At 37.6% G+C, this 19877-nt stretch overlaps 1 protein-coding gene across 9 annotated transcripts in view; it reads left to right on the top strand.

The window, feature by feature from the left end:
• The window catches only part of ank2a (ankyrin 2a, neuronal), a 91786-nt gene that overhangs the window by 13699 nt on the left and 58210 nt on the right, over positions 1 to 19877 (top strand). For 2 of the 9 annotated variants that reach the window (XM_030147202.1, XM_030147248.1), the window contains exons 2-11: positions 5933 to 6034; positions 14149 to 14247; positions 15492 to 15590; positions 15718 to 15816; positions 15949 to 16134; positions 17149 to 17172; positions 17646 to 17654; positions 18205 to 18303; positions 19339 to 19437; positions 19578 to 19676. In XM_030147202.1, coding sequence (XP_030003062.1) covers positions 5933 to 6034; positions 14149 to 14247; positions 15492 to 15590; positions 15718 to 15816; positions 15949 to 16134; positions 17149 to 17172; positions 17646 to 17654; positions 18205 to 18303; positions 19339 to 19437; positions 19578 to 19676 — 915 coding nt within the window. Of the gene's footprint in view, positions 1 to 293; positions 920 to 5932; positions 6035 to 14148; positions 14248 to 15491; positions 15591 to 15717; positions 15817 to 15948; positions 16135 to 17148; positions 17173 to 17645; positions 17655 to 18204; positions 18304 to 19338; positions 19438 to 19577; positions 19677 to 19877 lie in introns of those variants that run through there. The other 7 variants (XM_030147209.1, XM_030147226.1, XM_030147269.1 and 4 more) reach the window with 7 other exon arrangements.

A 19877-nucleotide genomic window follows, 5' to 3' on the forward strand; every position in this document is an offset into this window, starting at 1 on the left:
CCTCTCTAAACCCTTTACACGCTAAATGCATTCCTGTAACTGTAACACATACACACAGTACCACCCACATGCATGAATGTGCACATGTACACACATGCATGTTATGCAGCCACATCTGTTCAAATGGCGTTTTTCATCTGGATAGGGGGCATTCCCTGTGTGTGTGTGTGTGTGTGTGTGTGTGTGTGTGTGTGTGCGTGCATGTGTGCGTGTGTGTATGTGTGTGTGTGTGTGTGTGTGTGTGTGTGTGTGTTGTAATGAGTGAGTGGATGGGTCTCATTCTCATCATTCATCAACCCTGTTCAGTCCTCATCTGTCTGTTTCTCATATTTGCTCAAATGAATGTGGATGTGTCATTTTCACTCTGTATATGTGAGTGTGTGGAACAGTGTGTTTTTGTGTAAGACTGTGAAAATCCAGCCGTTTCCTGGTTCAGTGTGCGAGCGTTTGATTCACCTCCTCTTATTTTTAAGAAGAGAAACAAGACAGTGAAGAAGAAAATAAAGGAAAACAAGAAACAGAGGAGAGAGCAGTCAGCGGGCGCCAGGAATATTTTTTCAGCCTGCTAACATTTTTTTCTTTTCTAATTTGACAGTGGATTTTTTCAGAAAATTACTTCTTATTTTTGGCATACTTTTTATGTACTGTAGCATACAGTTTATTTACTGTCTAAGAGCTACACTTTGCCATTTGGGTGCTCTGTTTTGCACCTGCAAACGTTACAGGCAAGGACATACAACAAAGGGCAAGTCAAATCATTTTTAAGACAAAATATTGGTAAAGAGGTGAAGTCATGGCTCATGCTGCAGCTCACTTGAAAAAAGCTCGAGAACTTGAGCAACCTCCAGAGTACAGAGCTCTGCAGAAAGCCAGGGAGAGGAGGAGACGGCAGCGAGAAAGGGCTGAGCGAAAGCGGAAGGTAAAATGCACTTTTCTGTCCATTTTACATAGAGTGTCTGCAACTTCATATTATATACTTTATCGAAGGGCGGTTGTGACATTGCGCCTTTCATCCGTTGATGTATTGGCTGATAGATGACAGCTTGACAGAGGCTTAAGCTCAGTGGTACATCCTATGCCACAGTGATGTGTGACCTTGTGTGGAACAACCTTTAGGTGGAATTGGAATTGAAAAACGCATAATGAGTGAAAAGTGTAAGGAAACTGAAAAAGAGAGTATAATAGAAAATAATATACAAGGTGAAGGCAAACTAGTATTTTTGTTAATATTTTCAAATATGCTCTCATTTATTGAATCCTTATTCTTAATGACAAAATTAACTAAAATTGGATGAAAATGTGCACAACTGCGGCTCACTATAGGTTAAACAGGAATGTATTTCCTGTTTAACAGCACTTCTATATATTGAGGTAATACCACTCTTGGGGCAGAGTGCATCAGTTGTGGCTTTACCTCCCTAAGCTTCTCATGGGATGTTCATGGTACTGAACAGTTTCCTTACAGTGTACACATCAACTTGGACAGGGTACAGTATATAATCCAGTATCCTCCACACACGACTGGCTGCAGGTCAATCTACTATAAATCCTGTACAGTTACACAGATTACAGCTGGTTCTCAATCAATCCAATCTCTCTCTGCATTTACTCGGCAGAAAGACACTCAGTCCTAGAAGAGCAGCAGGAAGATGTGGACAGCATGCAAAAGTATTTTACAAAGTAACACTACATTCAGGACAGATACTTCACATAGACATGATCAGTTAAAAGATTAGTTATTTCTGTGCAATACCATAGTAGATCAAATGACTTATGTTTATATTTCCTGCAACATGAGACGGATTGGACATATGACACACTGTCACGTAAAAAGGAATTGCCTTCATAACATGCATGCTGATCATACTACACCACATACAGTTGTATATCTGAGCTGCTTAACATTAATGGTCCATACTCAGGTGTTCTCATACTCCATATCAGGCCTGTGTAAAGTGTGCATGTGAAGTGCCTCAAGGGGAAAATGTGGTTAGAAGTTCCTTGTTTCTTACACCAGTGCCATGTTGAGGACGAGAGTTCTGAGAGACGTCAAGGTGTAAAGAGGCAGGTTAGGACTTTTTATGGAACAAGGTAACATATTTCTAAATAAAACTTGCAGTTGCATTGTTGCTTTAGTTGTTTGGCTATGTGTTTTCTTTTTCTTCTATCTTGGTACCATGTTGGAGTACAGGTTTTCACTTCAGCATCCAACATTCTTTTATTGTTTGAAAAACATAACGTGTGCGCACTTGAAAACCCTCGACCTGACTTATCAGTTGCACTACTGCCTCCAGTGGCCTGACTTATCAGTGCATGCCAAAGTTTTTGGACAGACAGACGGATGGATGACCAACTGATGACAATACCCTGCAGCCAGTGTGGCTGAGAGTAAAAACTACTAAGGATGTTATTCTCTACCACATAATGCAAAAATAATATCAGTCAGTGAATGAATTGATCAGTCAATCGATGATGGTCCATAATCCAGTACATTCTGTGTCAGGTTGGAGGGAGCTGAAATTCAACCCAATCACTGCGTTCAGGTTTTGCTTTCTAGCTCACCATCATAACACTTGTGATGTTCCTTGAGAGCACCACAGACCATGCGGTCTCCAGCTAGACTCAAGCCCAGCTGTTGTGCACCCCACCCTGGGACACACTCAGCAAGGGGTTGAATGTTTGGTCGTAGAGAAGTAAAAATAGCTGGAGAGCCATAGCAGAAGAGACATAAGAGTGAAGTGTATGGCTGCAGTTGTTATTCTGAAAGAAAGAGAGGCGAGGTAGAGGATTAGTGGGCAGGGATAGGCCTGGGCTGGACTCAATTCACAACTAAAACAGCCGGAGGTGTCCATAGATGAGGGACTAAGGGGAGGCTAAGAGAGAATAAAGTGGTGGTAATACTGAAGTCACTGCAAGAGATTTGGCATGAAAGGTTGAAATGGAAGACAATGAATGTAGTTTTAATGGACTGTAGGATTGATTGATGCAGCTGAACAAGGAAATTGGGCTGTGGAGGCAATGCATATTTAAAAGGTTCAAGAACTGGACTCTGGTGGATCACACAATACCAAAACAAAGCTTCAGGGAACTATGGGGAATGCAGCATCATGTAAGAACTGTGGATCAGATAAATCATTAAAGACTGCTGGGAGTGACAACGATTTAAACCATCACACTGACTACTACAAGGCTACTGAATATGGATCTGATCTTGATGTTTCATTGGTAAGAAGTTAAGACAGAGACACGATTGGTCATCCTTCATGTTGTGTATTTGAAACTAGATCTTGAGTTAATCTATTAGTGCTGTGTGTATGTAAGTGGCCATCTAGTAATTACACTATGGGGGCGTTGATTTGTTTACATAGTCACTTGGGAACTCGCCTTCCTCATGGGGTCAAATGGAAGTCCCTGTGATATAAAGCATTACATCTGAGGGTTAACAGTCATGAGCTTGTAATAAGTTTTTTGGTTTAGTTAGGCATGTAGTGGTTATTAAATTAAAGTCACTGTAATCTCCAGGAAATAAGTGTAAGTCAGTGTAACATACTTTAAACACACGGAAACCAAATGTGTGTATGTGGTTGCAGGGTCTTGACCTGTGATCCACACAGGGGTGTGGCTTTAATCCAGACATGCAAAGGGGGATTTGATCAAGCTGACCTCTTAAATTAACACCCACTGTCTGACACATTGCTGTCTGAACCCTACTTTGAAGAGGTTAAAGCTGTGTCAGCACCCTCTCAAATAAAGGTAGCTCTTTTACGGTTGTTGTACGTGCTTATTAACTAAATCCATATCCAAATATAAGGCCTTTAAAGACAGTTCGTGCCTGGAGGTGAAGAGCTGGAATCATTAGTACATCACTCATGTTTTATGGAAACATAACATTTGATGGCAAGTGATTAACGTGTTATTTCAAAAAATCATAATGAAATTATTGAAGAAAAATGTCAAAACTTTCAGTGTGGCAACATGAATTTAACACTTTTTTGTCTGGTCTTGGTCTGATAAAAAAAAAAAAACAGTAACATGTTATTTAATGACTTGTAATTCAGGCCATATGAAATGTTTAATTACAGAAACAGCAACAATAATTAATAATCCATATTTTATATTCTTCATTTGTTTTCATTAGGGATGCACCAGGGTATTAGCCAGATATCAGTGTCGATATTCACCTCCACCAGGAGGCATTGTGATCACTTTGCTTTGTGTGTTTGCGTGCGTGTTTGTTTGTTTGTTAGCAAGATAACTCAAAAAGTTATGGACAGATTTTCATGAAATTTTCAGGAAATGTTGATACTGGCACAAGGAAGAAATGATTAAATTTTGGTGGTGATCGGGTGGGGGGGGCAGATCTGTCGTGGCGGAGGTGTGCACTGCCTGTGCTTTTCTTATTGCTATATAAAATCTCTTTTCACTGTTGGCAGTGACAGATATTTGGTATCATATCAAATATTTGAATCTGTGTTCATTTAAAGATACTGTGATGAAGAGCTGAAAGACTTTAAAATACTAACGATTTATATATTTCATAATGACGAGATATCTTTAACCCGTAAAGACCCAGTACCATTTTTGTGCCAGTTCCCAAATTCATTTTTCTCTATGTTTAGCCTTTCTTAAGTGATTTATCACCATTTATTGCAATATTATCGTCCTTGTTTTGCATTTTTCAGTGTAAATCATGTATTTTCCTATATTTAATTCACTTATCACACAAATGTTCATTCAAGCTCAAAGTAAATTCAAAGGTTATTATATCAAAAACAAAGAAAACTGGACAAAACATGACTTTTTCAGCAACATCTATCATTAATTGAACATAAACCCAGTGTGTCCATCCACTGTCATCCAACTCCATGGGTTTTACTTGTGAATCAATGTTGTAGAAGATGACGGTGTTTCCACGGTAACTACAGAGCCTCTGATCATCCAAATGGGTCATATCTGATGACCATGAAAAAATGAATAACTGTATTTTACATTAATTATTTACATGTAGGATTAATAGGATCAGCAGGTATTGAATATTTTACATCAGTAGATGGTTTGGTTGCCAATGGCTGTTGGGGCTTTATGGGTCAAGGGAGGATCAATAACTAGTAAAGTAAAAAATAAACAGAACATAATATAGTATTAGCATCAGCTGTTGGTCAAAATGTCACTTTAAACATCAGTATTAGTTAAGAATTTTGCAATTGGTGTATCCCAACTCTCAAAAATGCATGTTGGTATTTAGCTAGTCATAGAAAATCCCATTTAAATAGGACACTCTGCTGTGTAGATACTGTATATGTGCTTCCTGCTGTGATTTATGTTACACTGACATGGTGAGGAATGTTTACAGTATCCAGGTCAGAAGAAGAGGCCCGGTGTTGTCTTCTGTTACACTCCGAGAAAGAACTAGGTCAACATTCGTAGGAGTTCACAATCAAACAGTAGGAATTAAATCAAGCTGGTGCACACATGTAAAAGCTGCAAAACATGAATCTGCATATCTTTGCTTTCTTAAAGTTTGTGTGCATATGCTTAGCTGTGTGTGCATGTCTGTGTGTGTGTGTTGGGGTGTGTGAGGCAGCTGTTTGTGTAGCCTTGATGTCTGGAGGTTAAATTTAGAAAAGCCGACTCAGAACAACTACTGATACATATAGGGAGTCTAGCTATAAATATGTACATATTCCCGACATTCATATTTCTCATTGATTTTAATTCTTAAGTGAAATGTGCAGTAAAAAGGGGACGAAAATAACTCAAACAAGGCAAAATACTTGATTACAATCCATATTACTATCAAAACAATGACAACATGCTTAAAAGTTGTAGATTTTCTGTATGTATGTGCAATATTTTCCGAAATTACACAAACCACAACCTTATATGAAGCATGCGTTTCTAACACCAACCTTTATTCTGTCTTTATCTCTAGTCTGACAGTAACACCAGTTTCCTGCGAGCTGCCAGATCTGGGAATATTGACAAAGTCCTTGAATTTCTGAAAAATGGGGTGGACATCAGCACCTGTAACCAGGTAAGGACACATCTTACCGGTGTGCACCATGGATATTTTAAAAGGTTAAGGGTCAAAGGTAGATGCATCACCTAGCAGTAGCATTAGCACATAGCACACACTAGGAGAGGTAAGCTGCCATTGGCCAACTCCAGATGTTCATCAGTACTATGGTCAAGGGCACGTATACCTGTTTTTGAGGGAGGGAAACCGGAGGGAGAACAGGCAACAGCACATAAAGGCCCCTGGTTTGGTTTGTGGTCTTTTTCCTATGCTGTCTTTTTTCTTATTACTATTTAATCTCTGAAAAAACAAGACTGTGTTTTTTAGCAGATGGTTTAACTATCATATCCTCTTGAGACCCAGCAATACATTTCTGTTTTCTGTAGGGAACAACAGTTTCATAGATTTATTTACAGAAAAGGAAAGCAAAGGGCATTCTATAAAAAAGACATTTATGTTTAAAAATTAAAAAAAAAAAAGAAAAAAAAAAGGTGTCATTCTGTTTACACCCAAGACAGTGATTCAATGCAAAAAAGCAGAAACTTGGATGGATCTCAGGAGGGTAATGGAGTTTAATTTTGCACATGTATATATCTAAGTAAAGTTACATAATTATATTCAGTCCAAATCTAAATAGCATAAGCAGATATTCATTTTAAGTCTTCTAAACTTGGAAAATGACAGGTTCAAAACATGTGCCCAGACTAAGGGTTGCAAGTTAGTTGAGGGACTTAGGGACTTTTGAGTAACTGCGGAGTATTAGTGGGGTGGCCATGGCTCAGAAGGTATAGCGCACAGGTGTCAAACATGTGGCCCGGGGGCCAAAACCGGCCCACCGAAGGGTCCAGTCCGGCCCCTGGGATGAATTTGTGAAATGCAGAAATTACACTGAAGATATTAACAATCAAGGATGTTAGAATCATCTTCGGTCAATTGAATCTAGAGTGGGTCAGACTACTATCATAATAACCTAGAAATAATGAAAAAGGCCAATTTTTCTCTTTGTTTTAGTGTAAAAAATATATATTACATTATATTATATGTTTACATTTACAGACTAGCCTTTTACAAAAAATGTGAATAACCTGAAATTTCTTAAGAGAAGAATGTGGAATTGTACCTGTATTGCCTGTTATTAAATGTTTTGTGTATTTGTAGATCCACTGTGATCTCTAAGTTGTGATGCACATGTATAAATGATAAACTATGGCGTAATATTGTTAAAATTGCTTTTATTTTTCTGAAGAATTTTCAGGTTGATCAGATTTATTCATGTTGTGTTCAAGTACAGTTTGTAGATGTAAACATTTTCATTACGGAATTTGACTTTTTTCAGTCAAAAACAGAGAAAAAAACTTTGGAGTTGACATTATTTCTAAGTTCTTATCCTATTATTTATATTATTTTACTGGTCCGGCCCAGTTTAGATCATATTAGGCTGTATGTGGCCCCTGAACTAAAATGAGTTTGACACCCCTGGTATAGCGGGTCGTCCAATAACTGAAGGATTGACAGTGCAAATCCCGTCTTGTGCCGTTGTGTCCTTGGGCAAGACACTTCCCCTTGCCTCTAGTGTCGCTCCCACTGGTGTATGAATGTTTGGTGGTGGTCGGAGGGGCCATTTGAAGCCACACTTCTGTCAGTCTGCCCCAGGGCAGCTACAAAAAAATACAGTTTACCACCACCAGAGGGAGGATGTGAGAGTGAATGAATAATGGATCAATAATGTACAGCACTATAGACATCTAATCCATTATTATTATTTTCATTCTGGCTGTTTATAGGGACTTTAGTTGAACATTATGTTATGGAAAAACAACTTATCTACAGCAGATATTTGTTTGCAAGTATTTTACATTTGATTTTGTTGATACTATCCAGCATTTACCATATAATGCCACCCCAGTAGTTCAAAGCTGTCAGTGGGTCTGTAATTTGTGCTGCATTTAACCCCTACACTGCTGTGTCACAGTGGCATCACACAGCTGAGCTAGGTCAGCACATACTTTAACTGACAACCCCCCCCCCCCCCCCCCCGAACATTATAGCAAACTGCTGTTACTCTCTTGTTTTCTCCACCACACCCACCATTCCATCCAATCTCTGCTTGATTTGATGTGTCTCCGTACATCCCTCTGACAGCTGTTCTCTCTCCTCACACCCACCCTCAAACACATTCCACAGAGGTTCAGAGAATGGGGAGGGTGTGAAATATCTTTCTACCAGAGGGCTTGTCATCCCCCCTCCTCCTCCCTGCTTATGCCATTAAGATTTAAAGAAGTCACAAGGTAGCCTAAAGGAGCATGAGGGGATGAGTACGTGAGTGTGTGAGCATCCACTTCCTCATATAGCAACTATTCATACACTGGGCCCTGATAGGTTGGCTTACAGAGTACCACCTGCCCACCCATAGCTCTACGATTTGTTGTCATGGGCACCAGGGGTTTTGTTTTGTGTACCACGACCAGACAACAGTGTGACTGCTTAGACTATGATTCCAACACACATACACACCCCCTGAAACAGAAGAGTCCTGCCCTTTATAATAACTGTCAGGGGTTTCATGAGCACATCTGAGCCCATGTCAGGTGACCAGCATGAGTGACATTTTCATATATATTTCACTGATGATATTTCACTTACTACTCCTCTTACTAGGAGGTCACATGAGATAAATACCATACGATATAAATAATTCTATGATCCCTGACCTACAGAAACTGAATGACTGTTGTCTTTTTATGAGTCAACTAATCTTCATGTATCACACACACACATATACAGTCGCGGAAAAAAATATCAGATCATCAAAAGTCATCAAAAACAATGGTTATGCAATCAAGTACTAACTCCTATGTGTATCATGTGACTAAGACAGAAAAGAAAACATGGAATGTCTAAAAGCACTGTTTTAGCAGTACATTTCCATAGCTATTAATGTAAGAACTGAAGTGATTTTGGTTATTATCAAGAAAACATGGAAAATGGATAGATATCAGCTCTGAAATTAAACTCTTATGAGCTATTTTTGTTGTTATCATTATATTTGTCCAAACAAATGTATCTTTAGTTGTACCAGGCATTAAAATGAACAAGAAATTGAAGAAAACAAGGGTGGTCTAATAATTTTTTCTGCAACTGTCAGGTAAAACATGGGAAAATAGAAATTGAATGACTGAATGAATGAATAGTTTATTTTTGGTTTGTACAGTAATCACCACACACAGTACAACAACCACAATAAACACAAAAACCAAAAAAAGGAATAAGCCAGAAGCAGAAGCTTATTTTTTTGCCTCTCCTTTTCACCTGACACACCAACTTACATAAATTTAAATGAGTATATCACTGAGTATTGTCATTATAACAAAAGAATCAATAACAAAACAAAAACACACCTACCATCGCCACTTAATATTCCTGAATGAACTTATACTTCAGGCATTTATTAAACTTAATCAAAGAAGTGAACAGCTTAAATTTATCATCAAGTCCATTCCATAATTTCACACCCACAACCCAAGTGCATCTGGACTTCACATTTATTCTCCCTTTCATACATTCAAAAATATAAAAAAAACTCTGAAATTATAGTTACTCTCTCTTAATTTAAAGAACTCTTGAATGGTATTTGGAACAATATTATTTTTTACTTTATAAATCATCACTAATATTTTAATATATACAATATCCAGCAATTTTAAGGTATGTTGAATGAATGAATTATTAGTTGCTTCAAAGTATCCTACTTTATTAATTATTCTTATAGCGCTTTTTTGTAATTTTACTTATGTATCTATCTTAGTTTTTCCTGCATTCCCCCATATTTCTGCACAATATGTTAAGTAGGACATAATCAAAGAACAGTAAATCATGTATAGGCTGTTTTTATTTAGTAAGTTCCTTGTTTTTTATACAGTATGCCTATAGATTTTGACACTTTACCTTTAATATACTCAATATGCTGTAATAGAAATTGCTGCCAACACATGCAGTGTGTTCTTCCATGATGGCCCTGCCTGAATGTTATCATTTATACCTGCTCAGATATGATGCCGTTCGATCCTTAATGAAAATGATAAACTGATATCACTGTATAGTCAACAAGTCAAAAACATGTTACTTGTGATTAACAGGAAAATTGTAGTCGCGGAAATGAGTGGTTTGTTGTCTAGTGGAAAAGCACTCAGCACAATTACAGAATCGTTATCTGTTATACATTCAATAGTGTCAGAGCTTTACTGATAGGAGCATCAGCAGAAACCAAGTCACTTATTCTGAAAGTACTTTAAAATGAAGAAACATTATACAGTGTGTTTGTAATTTATCTACAAGTGTACTTTTACTTTGTCTAAGAGATTATTTATAAGCACATCGGTGAATATAAACTTTAACTAATACCATGTGAATTGTAGTGTGATAACTAAAGGTTGACTGATAGTGTTTTTTAAAGGCTGATATAATAATGATAGTTCAGAGAAGGAGAAAGATGATGACCGGTATCGTCCTACTCCCCCCCTAAAAAATTGTGAGATTGAAAAAGAATTATGTAATTTGGCTAATTTCATTTTATTAAACTTAAATTGAACACTAAGTCAAAATAATAAATACTAATATAAATCGAAATCACTTCTAACATCAAACTCGCAGCAACTGATCAGTTAGTGTGGGAATGTACCTTGAACTAACTGTAAAAATCAAGGGGAGAGCAGTTTTATCTTTGAGGTTATGTACTATTTCCCTTCAAATGTGTATGTTTAATGCATATGTTTTATTGTAATGTATGTTTTTAATTGATTGTGTTTTGTTTTTTGGTTGTTTTTTTTTGTGTATGTGCGTTTTTAAGTAGTCACTGTCTTTTGAGCGTTATCCTTTGCGCTGTGTTTATTAATAAAATCCAAAACTCAGTTCCTAGAAAGCAGCAACTGGCAAAGTCTGATGTTGAAGGCAGAAGGCTGTCCAAGTTAGTTAAAGAGCCAGAGAGAGATACGCTTTCCTGTCTGCCATATCACAGTGAAAGTAGTGTCGTTTATCAGAAGAGAAATGATGAGAGGATGATGAGGAAGGCTTCGCTGACACCGTCTTAATTTTACTAAAAAGATTTTATTTTAAAAAGTCCGGCATCTTACAGGCATGGTCTACCTGGTGAACAATCAGCCAGTCAATTCCCCAGACTATACGTGACATACCCTTATATAGGTCTGTTGTTTATATCCCTGAACATCTGGTATCCCTTAAAGGATATCGATCCTTCACAGCCTTAGGAAACCCCCAACATTCCTGAACTGAACTCCTTAACTCAGGAAAGATATACACGACAAACTTAAGAACTCATTAAACCAAAAACATCTAAGGCACCTCAGATACTTCAGTAGTTTCATCTAACACTTGTAGTTTTCAACTAAAACAGACAAAATACCAACAACAAACACCCAACCCCTTCCAACAGTTCACTTTATGGCAATATTTTATTTTGCTTTTTAACATTTTCATGCAGAACAGCAACAACAATGTGTACAAATACATGTGTAAGTTTGAAGGGGCGAAAAGCTCCAAACTCCACAACAATAGCTGTATATCGTTAGCCTCATAGCATAACTGCCGAAGTCATATTTTTAATAAAATTGTGATATCTGTGTAACTTTGCTCTCCTAACACTGCTGCTTCATTTCGCAACACTGGCTATGTCCTTGGCTACATTATAGTGTAGCTCCATAAAGTTTTGCAGAGAAACGCATGGCTCAACTTAATGTTATTAATACAATACAGTAATTCATAATGGGCTGCCATATTTTAGAAAAAGTTTTACTCCAATTCCACTATTAGTATGACATTGTTGCTAGTTATATGAAATTATTTATTTCTGCAATCCACATTTGAACACGAACTGGGTGCTTTTCTATTTTCTGTTTTAATGCCACTGAGTACTTCGCATCATAATGCAAAAGTATAAGATTTGTGTAGTTTCATGTCCTTGCAATTAAAAACCACATGTACCCTCTAATCTACCCAAATGTTAATCCAATGTGAGTGATATTGCTCTTTAATCTGCACACATTTGCATTATTTCCTCTTTTGCCTGACATTCCCCTAAAATTCATTCCCTCTGACACTTAGGTGTATAAAACACCTTCAAATAAATTTATTACCACATGTGATTATAACAAAGGTCAGTGGTCATGGTGGCATGGATATTAATCTCTTTTGGACCATACTCAGTGGTGTGCTTTCTGCCAGGGATCACTGTGCTGAGCTCACTGTCCATTAGCTAAATGAAGCTTTCACTACAGCTCAGAGAAAAAAAGATTTAGATCACTTTGTGTGTGTGTGTGTGTGTGTGTGTGTGTGTGTGTGTGTGTGTGTGTGTGTGTGTGTGTGTGTGTGTGCGTGTGTCCGTGTGTGTATGTGTGTACATTTTTTTTCCCCTGTCATTACTGGAATACATCGTGGTTGAAGTGAAATGAAAGGAAATGGGATTGTATAATTTTTGCTGTGTCACTGAAGCTGCCCTTTCTAAACTGATATGTCCAAAAAAAATCCTCTTCATGTTCAAACCACAGCAAAGCGCAACTAATCTCATGCTTGGTAGCTGTTTCCTGCTGTTTGTTTGTTTGCATTCATGAAAATGTCATTCAACAACTGGAAAATCTGCACATGTAGTTAGATAAATACATATTTTTTTATCCAGTGAAAATGCTTCTACTTTTGCAAGGTACTTTAAAAGGTTACCATGTGCTCATTAGGAACCCCTTGAGTAAATTCTTTTTCTGTACTTTTTATTACATATGTATTTCATTTTTATTAAGAAAATTTCTGACTGTGATATGGTCAGTCAACACCTCACTCATATATAATGTGGCCTCTGTGGAATGCCGTCTTTTTTTCTGTTTTGAAGGTTGACATTTCGCTGGTTTCTAAATTGGATATCCCCATTTGTGTGTGTGTTTCTGTCCTACATACCCTCTATGACTCTGCAGAAACATGACACCCCTTTGGCTGTTTGGCATTTGGCGACTCATACTGTGTGTCCATGTCCGCATGCATGTGTGTGCATGTCCATTTGTTATCAGTGTCAACTTGTGTGTTGCATGTGCGCGACATAAGGAAAGGGAAGGAACTGATACTAGACAGTGTAAGCAGCATAACTACAGTGCTTCTCCTTTACATCAGTGCCAAGGGAGCCCACAGAGCTGGGAGGCACACCTCCTTGTTGTAATCTCTTCTGGCACTGACTGAGCCAACAGGGGACAGTTGAAGGAGCTGGACTTTCACCACTTCTAAGCCAAGATTAGAGCATCATTTCAAAAAGTAATAGTAAGTCAGTAAGGAAAGAAAGACTCAAGAAAGGAACAGAAGACACAGAAAAGAAGAAAGACATTTTGTTTGGAAAAAGAAGCAGCGAATCAGCAAGATAAAATAACAAGGACAATTGAAATATTCCCGTAGATTGTGCAGTTTGCAGGGGCACAACACTCAGAATGGAAGAAGAGGAGGATGAGGTGAATCACTGGTTTATGTGTTTATATGCATCTGTCTCAGAGGAAATATGTGTGTGTATGTTGTATAAATACATCAACTGTGTTAAAATTGCCTGCTGTAGTGAAATACTAAGACTCTCCTCCTATGATGCTGCTGGCATGTAGTACAGATGATTTAGCTATAACTGCATTTTATGACCTCACAATATTGATTTTTACATGGTTTTCAAGAGCTTATTTGACATTCATAAACATTTTTTTATCAGTACGTTACTTAGAGGATTGCTCTTCCATTACACCAAAAGAAATTCAATTGTTTGTACCTTAATTTCTTATGTTTTCTTATATTGTAATATTGATCAGACAGTGGACAGACTCTAACAAGCATTTAATTAAATCCAGTATAAACTGTGTTATTATTGTCCCATAAATTACATGTATTTGAACCAGTGGGTCATGCTGTGGCTGCAGGGATATTGCGTTGCATTGCAAAGACAGATATATTATGCTGTATGTGTATCCCAAACCTCTGATCCTTTGGCTTAATGTTTGGAATGTAATTCCATGTCCACTACTTATGCAATAATCTCTTTACCACTCTTGTTTTACTGATGTTTTATGCTGTTGTTATTTGTTTGTTTTATTTCTCTTTAGAATGGACTTAATGCTCTACACCTGGCAGCTAAGGAGGGACATAAGGATTTAGTGGAGGAACTGCTGGAGAGAGGAGCGCTGGTTGACTCTTCTACAAAGGTACACGAACATATTGAGAGGCTTAACTGGCTGTAGTTGTATATACACACACAAAACAGCCGTTTTAATCTTAACTGTGTAGGATAGAGAAGAGGATATATGGGGGGAAAAATACAGGAGAGAGGAGAGGGATAGCTGGATTAGTTATGGACAGAAGGTGAAGGGGCCAGTGGAATGATGGGGATTTTGCTTGAATTAGATTAATTGCATCATTGAAATATATTTGTATGAATTTTAGAGTCCAGTAAATCACTGGGTGGAATACTACTCTGTCTGGAAAAATGTCAGTTTAAAAAAATGTGGTGGTTCATTCAGTCAAATGGGGAAAAAATGCAGCATTATATTTAATTAATAAAGAATTTCTAAAAATAAATAAATAAATTAATAATAATAATAATAATAATAATAATAATAATAATAATAATAATAATAATAATAATAAAATAAGTAAATAAATAAAAGAAAGAAAGAAAGAAAAAGAACGCGACCCTCCATGGTTGATGTTTTGTGGTATTCCTCTTGGTTGGTTGGATGGACAGTGTCCATATGTAACGTGACACCTGATTGCATCATAAGTGGAATGAGTGAGGGCTATGTGCCGCTTGGCAGACCTCTTGCTATATGACTCTCTACATGTCTTATGTATCAAGATTAACAGTTACCAGTAAACAGCTGCCCAAGAATCTGTCACCTTCCTGTTCTTGTCCTTGGATTGATATGGACACAAGCTCTGTTGTTTCCTTCACTAACACTGGCCCCCAGTGTTAAAGAGCTGGTTGGTTAATATTTTCAAGATATGCGATAAATAGTTGTTACGTATTATATACATGGATTTATGTACATTTATGTAATAGATTTTCAAATCCTACATTAGAAGGAATCTGAAAAGTTTATGTATTTTAATGTGCAGTGTTTGGAAGTACAACTGTAGCCCAGAGACAAACATTATGTTTAGGTAAAACCAACTCTCACATTAATCCCTAGAATTTAATTTTTTTTATCCAATTCTGTATTTTATACCCAACTACCCAAAGTTACCCAAATTTGGTTATAATTTCATTATTTTTATTCAGGAAGCATTTTGCTTGTAGTCCAAGGTAATCATGATAATCATAAGTGTTCATGGGGTTTTCATTCTTACAACTAAAAGTATTTTGTTCTTTGTTGGCTCTGGACATCTCACTCGACACACTTGTAAATACTGTAGACTTGGCCTGAGGCTTTAACTTTGTTTATATCTGCAGAAAGGAAACACTGCACTCCACATCGCCTCTCTGGCTGGACAGAAGGAAGTGGTCAGATTACTGGTGAAAAGAGGAGCAGATGTTAATGCTCAGTCACAGGTAACAAAACTCTAAATGATTGTAACCTGTTAGGTAATAAATAAAATATAGAAATCTGTGACAAATATCGAATTAAAAGTTAGCAAATTTCAGTAACTGCATGTTTTTGGGATTGCTGAATCTACAGAATGGCTTCACTCCACTCTACATGGCAGCCCAGGAAAATCACTTGGAAGTGGTACAATACCTCTTGGAGAATGAAGGGAACCAAAGCATTGCAACTGAGGTAGGACTGTGCTGAGAATACCTCTATGTGTAAATTGTACAAATATAAATGCAGTAAATGCAGTACATTTAACTGTTATTGATTGCAGTCACTCTCAGTGGACTTATTTCACGTTTCTTCTCTGCTCTTTAGGATGGTTTCACTCCACTGGCCATAGCTCTGCAGCAGGGCCACAACTCAGTGGTGTCCCTGCTTTTAGAGCATGACACCAAGGGTAAAGTCCGGCTCCCAGCTCTGCATATTGCAGCCCGCAAAGACGACACCAAATCTGCTGCACTGTTGCTCCAGAACGACCACAACGCTGATGTCCAGTCTAAGGTGAGGCATTGCAACAGAGAAACTGATGGAGAAAGAGTGGGATCAAGTGACAGAAGGCACTACAGTGATTTTAGACTGAAGAAGATGATATGAGTGGTGAGGAGTCATGGGAGAGTTTAATCACAAAATAGGACAAGGAACAAAAAAATTAGGAAATCATGAACAGCAGTAGCAGCTTACAATTGCAGACAATAGTTAGAAATGATAATTAATAAGTGATATTGTGCTGTATAGGATGAATAATTTTTACTTTGTTGAGTATTTCACCAATTTTGATTATTTTTCTTTTCGGCTTTGAAATTTATTAGGCCAGTATACATAAAGCCTAGCCAAAAAGAAGGTACCCACCCAGATTTAATTTAATAGGTAATCACTGCAGTGATTAATGTTTTCCAGCTGCAACAAGTTCTTTAACCCTAATTGATGTAGAGAGTAGCTTCTCATTTCTTAAAGGGCTATTAATTTGCCAGGGGGCATAAAGATTGGACAACACCAGGATTCACTGGGTTCATTGGGCTTTTTAAAGAGTGTTTTAGGAAAAAAACCCCAGAGTCCAGACCTGAACCCCACTGAGAATCTTTGGGATGTGAAGCAGAAGATTTTACTCAGCAGTCCAACTCTCAAATTATTAATACAGGACCTTTGCCAAAAGTTTATGAAAAAATATTAAGAAAATGAATTAAAATTGTGATATTGCATAATCAGTGCCTGGCATAAATGATGCCACATTGAATATATTCTGTCATCAAAGCTTAAGGTGGTCCAGTGAAATACTGGCTATTGGACTTTATTGGCCAGGCTGTTTATATAAGTGTTATTTTTACTGGCAGATGTTACTTTGCTAATTATTTAAGAATTGTACCATATTGACAGCCTTTCCTCGGGATACTACTTGTTATTTTTCGTCTTTTTCATATTTGACCTTAACCTTGTCTTTTATGTGAATGGTGTGAAGCCCTTTCCCTAACAACCCAATACCCTTTCCCACCCTCTTTCTCTATGCGTCCTCACCAGATGATGGTCAATAGAACCACAGAGGTATACAGACTCATGCCCTCTTCATTTACTCCTGTTTTTTTTTTTTTTTTTACTTCTAACCATCTCTTTCAGCTTGTTCTTCCCAGCCTTTCCCTTTTTAATGGGGAAATCCTGCATGTCAGATTTTTCAGTGCATGCAAATGAAAATGCTGTTCTATACACAGACCTGCATGGCTGAGAGTAAAACACACTATGTTGTAGAAATAGACTGGAGAGAAATGTTGATTGCATTTTAACTATTGTTGAATTAATTAGATTATTATTTGAAATGTATTGCCATTACAGTTTATATACTAATCTGCTCTTATATATGAGCTATTACCTTTCACCTCATTTATTTCTCCTTTTTGTACCTTTTCAACTGAAGCATGTTCACTCTATGCACATCTCTATTATTGATTTGTTTTTCCTCTGACACACATTGTTGTTTAAGTTAACTCTGTTTTTTAATTAAATTGCACCATGTCTATCAGAATGGGAAGGTAAGGAGCGAAACCATCTACAACTGTATTGTAGATGTTTATATACATGTAGACCTTACACTAAATGTCATTTTCCATCATAAGCAGATACAAATAGTGCGTAGTTTGCTTTCTGTTTGGCATTTTTTGTTTTTAAGGTTCATTATATTGAGGTTTTTTGTTCATTTCAAAGTTAGAATTACTTTGAATCCCCATTTTGTGGTTTCCTTTTCAGTAAGCATGGAAGAATAACACAGATTTACATGTATTATGTATTGTATGTGCTATTTTGGGGTATGTTCTTACTTCTAATGCCAGTGTGTGTGCTTTCTTTTTCAGCATGCTGCATGTACTGCTGCTTCAGTAGAATCACAGCTTTCTTCTTTCTTGTATCTGCTACAGGAGAATCACATCTTTTGTTCTTTTCATCAGTCTTTCCTTCCTTCTTTCTGTCTCATATTGATGTTTTTGTTCTGTTCTCCTCATCAGCCACCATTCCTCCTCATGTATCCTTCCTTCGTTTCCTTCTTATGCTCTCCTTTGCTCCTCTCTCCTTGTCTGTCTCAAACAGAGTGGGTTCACCCCTCTGCACATCGCCGCTCACTACGGTAATGTGAATGTCTCCACCCTGTTGCTGAACAGAGGAGCAGCTGTGGACTTCACAGCCAGGGTAGAGCTCTTTTCCCACTCCTCTTAGCAAAGGGCAGTTTTGTGTTGTCTGTTTACTCGTTAGGGCAGTGTTTTTCAACCTTGGGGTCATGACCCCACGTGGGGTCGCCTGGAATTCAAATGGGGTCGCCTGAAATTTCTAGTAATTGATTAAAAATAAAATTACCAATAAAAAAGATTTTTTTAATGATTATATATTTCATTATAATTAATACACCACACACTTTTCCTAATAAAAATCAAGTTCAAATAAAATGCAGGGTATAATATCTGAGAGGGCATATATTGATTGACCCGATCATGTGACCATGTGTGTTACTACGCTTCAACCTGCCTGAACACAGTCACAGTCAGAAAACCAGACTGAACAGAGAATAGAAAGATTTCTTCACCCGCCTGGGCCCCGCCAAGACATCTCTAAGAGAAACTGATAAGCAGACACCAAAAAGGTGCATTATATACATTATATAGCCTAAATGTCGTCTAAAATTAACGTTTATTTGCAACATAGTAGAGCAAACTATTACATGATCGAAAACAAATAAATTTTAGCAAAAAAAGTCTCAGTTTTGAATGTCTGGAGTCGCCAGAAATGTATAATGTTAAAATGGGGTCACGAGCCAAAAAAGGTTGGGAACCACTGAATTAGGGTCTCATAAAGTTAGCATTTTGTGCTAACTGCATGTCTCTTCAGCGTATCAAATATAACATTTCCTCTTGCATGTTTCCAGCTTCTTTTCCCTCCAAACACTGGAAACAAAGTTGTGTAGTTTATAGTTAGTGAGAACTTTTCATGGTGTGTGAAATTTGAATAATATTGTGTCTAGCTTCCTTTACTCTTCTAGTAGAAAACATTTTAAAACTCAAGATATGAAATTACTACAAGGATTACAAAATAGAGGTTAAGACATAGACAAAGAATTACGAATACCAATGTTTTCAACTAGTTAGTGTGATGTGTAATAGTTTTGCTCTTGAATCATAGAGTTTTTTAGGTAAAATTAAGTTTGTATTATGTTCTTGGTGACCCTTTCAGAATGGGATAACCCCTCTACATGTGGCTTCCAAGAGAGGCAACACCAACATGGTGGCCCTGCTTTTGGACAGGGGTGCTCAGATAGATGCTAAAACCAGGGTAAGGTTTTCATTTTAAGACTGAAATCTTGTAGTAAACATCAACAGCTGTTTTGCTCGAGATAACTTATCAGTATTTAGAGGTAGCAGGTGTTGGTGTGTTTTTCTGTGTGTGACTGCATGTCCCTGCTTTGTCCTCAGGATGGACTGACTCCACTTCACTGTGCAGCAAGAAGTGGACATGACCCAGCAGTAGAGATCCTTCTGGAGAAAGGAGCCCCCATCTTAGCAAGAACAAAGGTATTGTACGGCGGTGCCTGTAGTGTCTTTGTATGCACAAACCCTGTAAGACACCAGACACTAGCCTCCGTCTGCTGAGTGTCTACCTCTGTACTAGTACACACTAACCCTAACGAAGGACTTACTGTGCAGTGAAACCTCTATGTGAACGAAGAACTTCAGCCATCAATGTGTATCAGTCCACCTTCAACCGTTGCTGGC

Source organism: Sphaeramia orbicularis, chromosome 1 (genome assembly GCF_902148855.1).
Source record: "Sphaeramia orbicularis chromosome 1, fSphaOr1.1, whole genome shotgun sequence".
Classification (NCBI taxonomy): Eukaryota; Metazoa; Chordata; class Actinopteri; order Kurtiformes; family Apogonidae; genus Sphaeramia; species Sphaeramia orbicularis.